Source organism: Sinocyclocheilus anshuiensis, unplaced genomic scaffold, assembly GCF_001515605.1.
Source record: "Sinocyclocheilus anshuiensis isolate Anshui unplaced genomic scaffold, SAMN03320099.WGS_v1.1 scaffold484, whole genome shotgun sequence".
Taxonomy (NCBI): domain Eukaryota; kingdom Metazoa; phylum Chordata; class Actinopteri; order Cypriniformes; family Cyprinidae; genus Sinocyclocheilus; species Sinocyclocheilus anshuiensis.
In genome coordinates this window covers 88,177-97,598 of record NW_015555722.1, presented here as the reverse complement: position 1 = coordinate 97,598, position 9,422 = coordinate 88,177, and the positions used below count along the sequence as shown (strand labels likewise).

Sequence of the window (9,422 nt, the reverse complement as noted above, 5' to 3'; positions counted from 1 at the left end):
CTAGAGATGACCTCTACAGCCCTGAATGTCAGCGGAGACCATGTCAACTAGATGAGCCCCAGAGACAGATCCCCTGTGAAGACCTCGTCACCTCGACGACCATCGGCACAAGACCACGGGAACCAGACAAGTCCTCTACTAAATCTGACCTGTGTTGCAGCCTGGAATTAAACTACGCCATGCTGGTTTTGTCTGGACAGAGGAGAACTGGCCCCCTGACTGAGCCTGGTTTCTCCCATGGTTTTTTTCTCCATTTCTGTCGCAGATGGAGTTTTGGTTCCTTGCCACTGTCGCCTTTGGCTTGCTTATTTTGGGACACTTAATTTCTGGCAATATTGTCGACTCGATTGCACAGATACTATTTGAACTGAACTGGAAGATGACATCACTGTTTACTATTGTCCTCTCCTCAAAGCTGCTTTGACGCAATCTGTATTGTATAAAGTGCTATATAAATAAAGGTATTTATTTATCTACTTATTTATTTTCATAATTCATTACTGTTGGTCACCCTTTACGTCTATGGGTTTTGCAAATATTTAACCAATGACAAGTATTAGAAAGAGCTTGTAACTAACCCTAGCTCAAGTTTAACCTTTTCGCACGTTTAAAATATACTAGCTGAGCCTCTGGCATGAGTTTTTTTTTTAGGCGACCATTATATTAGAATGTATCGCTTTACTGTTTCCATAGAGATGCGTCATGTTTGTCACGTGACACACCGCAGCCACAATAGCGCTGTATGACACATGCATCGCGTTTATTTCGTTTTTCCTTTTTTATTCAAAATATTCACTAATGTGTTCACTATATTATGAAATATCTGATATTCCGATTCTCAAATACGTGAACACAAATGTATTTGGTAGTTTAAACACCTTTTATAATGACCATTGTTAGTTGATCTATACCGGGTGATGGGCGCCGCCATGTTAGTTCGCGCTGAATCCGAGCTGTGGGATTTACAACACGTACTAAATTCATCCTCTCCTCCCAAAACACATTAAAGTAAGTCTCCAGTGAACTGGGAGAAGAGTAGACTAAACCAGTGGTTCTCAAACTTTTTTGGTCACGCCCCCCTTTAAAACCTATAAAAAAATCTGGCGCCTTTCCCGAATCCCCATCCCACCTCAGACTACCAAATAATTTCACTAAACATTATGAAAAATTAATGCTTTTTTTAATTTAAAAAACCTACAGGGAAAAAAACACCTGCATCACTTAAAACATAAAAAAAATAGCATAGAGAGAATAACTCTTATTATTATCTCTGTATTTTTATTTTATTTTTTTATAGGTTTCATCCTGTCCACTATGGCATAGGACACATAGACCAGTGGTTCTCAAACTTTTTTGGTCGTGCCCCCCTTTAAACTTATAAAAAAATCTGCCCCACCCTTTCCCGAATCCCCATTCCACCTCAGAGTACCAAATAATTTCACTAAACATTATGAAAAATTAATGCTTTTTTTAATTTAAAAAACCTACAGGGAAAAAAACACCTGCATCACTTAAAACATAAAAAAAATAGCATAGAGAGAATAACTCTTATTATTATCTCTGTATTTTTATTTTATTTTTTTATAGGTTTCATCCTGTCCACTATGGCATAGGACACACACAGGCTTTCCTCCTCACCAACGACATTAAACACCGTGTCTACACCGGACGCGAGCGGCAAAATACAGTAGAACCCATTATAATCAGTGACGCTGTGTACACTGGATGCGACGCGACACGACAAAACCCCAACATTAAACTGATTCCTTGTTCTATTTATGACGTACTGACACAAAGTTAAAATGATTTGCAACGGTCGCTTTGTCGCGTCCAGTGTAGAGCTGTTGTGGTGCGACATGTGTAGCACCCGGTATAGACACGGTGAGTGAAGCCGAGAGCAAGATATGCCTCGTCATATTTTCTGCATTTAGCTTTTGAATGACCAGCACCTGCCTGGGTCTGTGCGACTTCATCTATGGTTTTTCTCTTCCCTTTCACAAACTGATCCATCTCCCATTCTAAGTTACGTTCTTTGGCTGTTTACTGTTTTTTCTTTTCTTTTTCTACTAATGGCCCGCGCCCCCCCTGCAATACTCGTGCGCCCCCTCCTGGCAGGCGCGCCCCACACTTTGAGAACCACTGGACTAAACTTTATAGTTACCTACACAATGTGTATATGATATATATGTCATCAAATTATAATTGAATGGATTATTATTGCTGCTTCCACAGACATCGGTGTGTAATTTACAAACTATAAATGAATTGTTTTGCTAGTACTTATGTTTATGTAGATGTCTGAAACCTAAAATAAGCATTAAGTGTGTCCGTCTCTGGCTCAGCGCGAAAGCAGATTTGAATTCAGCAGTTGATCACGTGATGCGCTGAACGTTCTAATCACACCGGTGTGATCGTACACGTTAAAGGGTTAAATGAAGTGCCGCACACATTTTGGACCATCTCTCTCTGAATGGTTTCAATGCAAGGGTAAATAAAGAAATAATGAATGGTTGTTTGAATATGTACCGGGTTTTCTCTACTCCGTAAACACTATACTTATTTTATTTTATATAATGTTTTATAGCATTTGTCATATAGTCTTAATGGCCTGTGCCTTAGCACTTCATCTTTAATGACATGAGATTTTGGCCAAATGACAAAGTTTAATGGAGCAGTGTGGGCGCTCCATTTTTTTCTATAACCTGTAAGTTGATGAAAACTTAGGGTGTATTCACACCAGGAAAGTCCGCTAGTTCACTTGCTTTGGTCTGGACCAAATACAATGTTGATTTTTTGTTTTGTTTGGTGCAGTTCACTTTCACACTGCCCTTTTTTGCAAGTGAACCAGAAATTGTAAACAAAACCACACGTGTGCTAAGGTCATGCATTCATTGGACAGAAATTCTCAAGAAGGGAAAAACAGGAAGTGCAAAAACAGGCTAATCATGGATATCTTTCATAGTGCAATTTTTATTCTTTTACTGATTTGGTGTTATCAGATACTGACGCAATATATATGAGAATGTCATAAGATGTAATTACATTGAAATACATCCAAATAAAATCTATAGATATAAAATAGGCTACTTAAAGCATATCACAATGTTAGTTTAAACATTTAACCTATATAAATGTGTGCTAATAGGTGCATATCCAATCGTGCGGAGAGTGGAAACAAATTAAATGCGCTGTCATTTTTGCTCATAAAGGTAAGAACAATACATCGTTCGGAACTGTAAAGGGTCTATTTTTATTTGTGTGCACCCACAATATCAAGAAAACGTTGTGCTTTCGTAAAATAAAGAAAACAAATAGGATGCGCTTGCCGTCTCGGTCTTGAACAGGAGCGCTTCACAAAAATGCACCAAAACTCAGCGAATATTTTCCTTACAGACATGTTGAATATATCTATCTATAGAAAGCTTTAAAATGACTACAAAACAAAATAATTCAAATCCAAAACAAAAACTCTTATTATGAAATCCGTAAAGATGCATTTTTTCTAAAAGCGCGTCCAATGATGAGATGGGCGAGTCAGGATCATCAACTTCATTGCGACACTGACTCATAAAACACTAGTTTATTAATAAATAATTAATATATCTCCTTACTATTTTCCCCCAACATAGTCATGGTAATTTTTGCGGCAAACTTTAGCCTATTTAGCACGTTCACATCACGTTGCTGTGCGCCATGGTCATGAAAACTCATAATTTGCATGTGTTTTTAAGCATTGTGGTTTAAAAACATTTGTTTGGAAGCGGAGGTCTGTGGAGGACCTCTTCAGCTGGGTCTCAGTGTGGTTGTTTGGTCCACACCCGAGTGTGATTGCTGTATTCACACCTGCCAAAAAGGTCCGCACCAAGAGGGGAAACGAATTCGAGTTTTTGCCTAACAGCGATCGTAAGTTCTACTGCATAATAAATTGTTTAATAATACAGCATCATGATACACAGTCTCACTATTAGCTTTGACTTTTAACTATTAGAGTCTTTTGAAGGACAAAAACATGAACTTTAAAACTATTGGCGTTACATCAAGTTTATTTTGCTGCGAGGCCCTGTGCAGTCACACATTTTACACAGCCCTTGCCCGACGGATCTGCATCAAAGTACCACAAGAGCGATTGGAGAGACAGCTGATTCAGCCAGAGCAGCTTCTTCAGAGCTGCTGCAGGAGCTCTGATGACGACACACTGGTGTTTCACGATTGGCCGGATTCACCAATGACAACAATCACGTGTTTTGTGTTCATTCTGACATCTACAGTACCACTAATGCTCACAAATCTGTATTTTTATAACAGTATAATCTTTTTTCATGTAATCATAATGTTAGATTGTGTCATGTTCCTCACCAAAAAATTGGGCTCTAGATTTTTTTTTTATCACTTTTATTGTATGTAAATAGTATAGGCTTAAGTTTGAACATTATTCGTGTATGTTCACATGCTCTGTATTAAGCAATAAGGTACTGAACGAAAAGCATTTCTGTTACTTGATTAAAAAATGTCTGTGTATTTGGGAAATATTGCATCTAATTAACTTCATCTGTGATAAAGTATATACGTGTTGCTGCTAAATGTAGTTCAAAAGAAGCACTCGTCCTGAATCAACTTCTGATGCTACATTTACAACTGAGCTTTAAAGTCACAACAGTTTTCTTTACTGAACCATTCGAGTCACACACATTCAGCTAAAATCATCTATTTTGTTGCAGTTAGTGCCTGCTGGCCATTTATTTGCTTATCAAAGATCTTTAAAGGAAGAGCAAATGTAGACAGCAGCACTAACTCGACCAATATAAAGTCAATCACTCACATTGCCTTTTGCAAAATACTGTTAGAATTGATAGAAATGAATGGTTTTCATTTCAGAAGTAGTTTAATGTTACACAAAGTACTGTATTGGCCCGAATATAAGACGACCCCCCTTTTTCCAGATGTACCTTTTGTTTTTTTCTCAGTAAAACACATTTTGTCTTCAATTATTTTCATATTGCATATTTTTCCTATTTTATTTTTTGTTTTGAAAGTATGGTAAAAACTGGTAAAACGTAGCAACAATCACATTTAAAAAATATACACTTTTTGATATACCATAAAAAAAATAAAAAAACACAGGTAGCCCATCTGAATTAGGACATTTAGGCTATCCATCTAATAGTAGCCTACCAAAATCTTATTAACAGTAGAAGTTAAATCTTACTGTAGTCTTCAAATCTGGGTACTGTCTTACGTTTTAAAATCACAAAGCGAGTTTGGTACTTTGGTCCCATCAGTCACGACTCATGCAGCTGTAAGGTTTTCTTTTTCTTTTGTTTTTACTCGCGATCTTTACAACACGCATTACATTACGTATTTCATGGCACACTCGTTTTATGCGTATTTGGCGCCACCTATTGTTGTGGGTGTATTATTGACATGTCAAAGTCTAGACCCTGAATATAAGACGACCGCGTTTTTTCACATGTATTTCCAAGAAAAAAACATTCTTATATTCGGGTCAATACGGTAATTGTTTGTTTAGGCTACTTCTGTATTTCTTCTTCTAATTAAATGTGTGACATGTCATAACTGATGTCCAGTGTGGAAGTCGGATCTTCTCCGGTTGAAGGCAGCGTTAGCGTTTGTCTGGTCATGTGATCTCAACATGTCTGTCCACATGAGGCTCCATTTCAATTAAAACCACTTTAATTACGACACTCATGTGACATTTCTGTAGAGCTGGACATTTCAATAAGGATCAAATGACTCCAGCTTTGAGAATGAAAACCAACCTGTTTGTTCCTCAGGATATTCATGTTTGACTTCAATCTTCGTGTCTTCACTCTCCTCTTTAATAAACGCCATCTTTATTTGTCCCTCAGTATCTTCATGTTTCACGCTGAATACTTCTACAATCCTCTTCTCTTCACTCTCCTCTTTAATAAACGCCATCTTTATAATTGTGTGTCACGTGGATCTCAGTTGCTTCAGCAATCAAATGACTCCAGCTTTGAGAATGAAAACCAACCTGTTTGTTCCTCAGGATATTCATGTTTGACTTCAATCTTCGTGTCTTCACTCTCCTCTTTAATAAACGCCATCTTTATAATAGTGTGTCACGTAGATCTCAGTTTCACCAGGAGTTTTTCTGTGTGTTTGGACACTTTGTCCTGTTTAAGATGAGAATAATTAACAGAAAGAATAAATACAAAGTTCTACATCTGTGCGTCGCTCAGTAGTCAGCGCACTAGTAAGGGAGTCAGTCACAGTGAGAGTTCATGGCCTGATGAAAAACATTTAAAACTAGCACTATAATAAAATAACAATTTATATTGAAAGTCCATAACTAGGTATTTGATTTATACCCATGAGAGCATTTGTGATTAGTTTGTAAAGGTTGTAATTAGTTTTTTGTGTTTGTTGTTCTCGTTGCATTTACACTGTTTTGATCAGCATGTGACGTCAGCGTGCGGAGATTCGAATCACTTAATCATTTTGCGAATCAATTCATTCAATACGAATTTTTAAGTTTAATTTTAATATCTCCATCACTACTCGCCAGTGACTGAATTCATGCTTATGATGAACTGATTCACGATATAGGGAGCGAAATGAGACGCTCCTTTTCTGTTACTCATGCGCGGATATACTTTACTCACATAAATAATGTACATTAACGTTACATAAAGCATTACAGCATTACATTCAATAATATTTAATTAATTTTACAGCGCTTGTAAAAACAATCAAATTGACCGAATGCTCTGCATCGATTTAAACACTATCAATGCTAAAACACAAACCTTTCTTCAGCCGAATCACAAACACAGCGCGGCGCAGCCTCGTGACGTCACATCGTCAGTCCAAAATAAAAGTCCGGTATTGTGTACAGAAATGTACTTACAGAAAACATAGATAAAAGAGAGTAATATGTGAAATTCTGTTTAAAATGCCAACAAGTCATATTTAAGTGCAGAAACCATTTATTACAGGGGTTGCGAACAAGCCAATTAAAACTGTTTGATGCATTTTTTCGATATAACCATAGCAAAAACTAGTTAATAATAATAATAAATTCAAACTTACATATTATATACATTTATTCACACACACACACACACACACACACACATATACACACACACAAAAGAATATGGTCTAGAGTTGGGCAGTAGGGTTTTTAACAGAGAGAAACCTTCAGGGCCCTCAGAGAGAGCCTAAACTAATGTAAAAACAATATTTGAAATTTTTAAATTATTTTTTTTTATTACAAACTTTTAAACATTATTTTAATATAAAGTAATAATTTCTAATTTTATTTGAGCAATTCGTTATTTGACAATCAACATCTAAATGAAATAAATATAATTTCTGTGGAAATAAACTCTTCAAATATGCTTATTCAGTTTGTGCTGAAATGTGAAGGATTAAATGAAAGATGCCCATCTCCTTATTAGAATGTTTCCACCTAAAGCTTACGGCTCTGTGATTGGTGGTCCAGCCATGAAATTACAGAGGGCCAAGGCAAACAATAGTCGATGGGAGAGTAATTTCAAATTACAGAAATCTGACCAATCATATCTTTCCTCTAAATGGACTGGACTTGTTACCGCTAACTTTATGAAAAGTTTCACCCACTGTAAAAAAAATAATAATAATTACAAATAAAAGCGAATAACTGTGGAATAGACTGTTATTCACATCATGATGGAAGCCGCAAATAATGTAATTGAGGACATTCAACAGGCCGCTGTGCCAATTTAATAAAATTTTTATCATCAACAATGCATGTTTGTCATGACGTCTGTCACTAATTTGCTTTGTGTGCTGTCATGATGTTGGTTTTGTGTGTCTGCTGTCCATGTTCCGCTGAAGTGCACAGATCAATTGTGTGATGATGCAATTATTTGTAAGGAAGATTTAAACTTGACTTAAATTTAGCTATGTTTTATTTGGTGGTATCAGTCACTCTTGCTGTGCTGTTTTCTGGTTGCATTTCTAAAAGGCACTTGCACACCGAACGAAAAGCACAGTGCCACACTGCGCAACAAGAACAACTCACTGGTATCACACATCGGACGCCTAGCGTTCAGTTCAAGATGGCAAGATGATGAGCAAGTGCTGTCAATGAGTTTGAAGTGCAGTGTTTGAAGACTGATTTATATAGTTTGTGTTATTGGTAGCAGCTGTGTGTAATTGGTTTCAGGTGAGCTTGTGATTAGTGCAATGGAGCATGGGAAATGTAGTCCAGGGTGATGTGTAACAGTCTGTGTAGTGTGAGAGTCCATGTGGAGAGCGGGTGACCTCTGGTGGTGAGTGAACGGAAGTTTATAGACCGGATTCGTGACACATACATACATTTGTAACATACATACATATATCTAATGGGATTGTTTTACAATTAGGCCTCATCTTTGTGTGGTTTTATCTGAGAAGTGACTGGGGGACGTCGAAGATCTCGATGAAAAAGAAGTTCCCTTTCAAGAGGGTCTCTCGACATTGCATACAGAGTAAGCTGATCGCATTGGGGAAACACCTTTCTCCTCAAATACTGAAGCCTTATTCGCTTAACGCCATTGCATTGCAATGGCCAATGGCGCTTGACTGCACGAAAAGGGGGCGGGAAAGCGTCCTATATAAGTGGTGCCGAGTGGCATTTCATCAGAATCTTTCTCCTTCATTATAATGCTTAGGTCTTCACTGTTGATTCATCGCCAAAGAGGATTGTGGAATACGCTTTGCTAATCCCTTTACGCGTTCCGGTAGAGAATGGATTGAAGATATCATTTAGGTTTACCTGATCTGCGTGGGACCCATCGGGATCCCCGACGGACTCGAACTATGCATCTTCTGCCTGGCCGCACCCACGCAGAAGTCTCCACTGAGGGCCCTAACTGCCCGCATTGCAATGCTAAAAAACTGAGGGTCCGAATTCACTGGGATCGGTTAGCCTTCGTGCAGCTGCTCTCTTCAAGTAGCTGAGGAAGAATACTGACACGGATCCTGCTGGCCCCCTACGCTCTGAACGTGCTAATGATACAAACAGCTCACCGCCTCAGTGATGTTCTGTATTGTACAAAGCACAAAATATCCTAGCCAAGGCGCTTCAGCCGCTCACATGACATATATCAATGCCCGCCTCAGCGCAGCATTTTGCCTGCTAGATCGCAGATTACTCCAATCATATAAACAGCTCCCCGATCCAGTGACTAGCTATCGTGTACAAAGCAGCTTCAGCATTCACGAGGTTATGACGTATCACCCTATAAACACCAGCTAAGCAGTTGTTTTTAGTAGCTGAGTGTAGTGATTGTCTTTAGTAACCACCATAAACTCTGGCGCACTCACTGACCTCCTATGATGAAAATCGGTGCTGTGCCGCTGTATTCATCAGGACGTGTAGTGCCGTTTACACTCTATATATGCCACTATGATAG

General features: G+C 38.1%; 1 protein-coding gene across 1 annotated transcript in view; it reads right to left on the bottom strand.

Annotated features, from left to right (window-relative positions):
- The window catches only part of LOC107672517 (gastrula zinc finger protein XlCGF8.2DB-like), a 10,557-nt gene extending 3,702 nt beyond the window's left edge, over window positions 1–6,855 (bottom strand). Inside the window, exons 1-3 of the mRNA XM_016465743.1 lie at window positions 6,789–6,855; window positions 6,123–6,155; window positions 5,778–5,976 (exon numbers count right to left, since the gene is read on the bottom strand). Of these exons, the coding sequence (XP_016321229.1) occupies window positions 5,778–5,937 (160 nt within the window). The 5' untranslated portion in view covers window positions 5,938–5,976; window positions 6,123–6,155; window positions 6,789–6,855. The remainder of the gene's footprint in view (window positions 1–5,777; window positions 5,977–6,122; window positions 6,156–6,788) is intronic.
- Window positions 6,856–9,422: the final 2,567 nt, after the last annotated feature.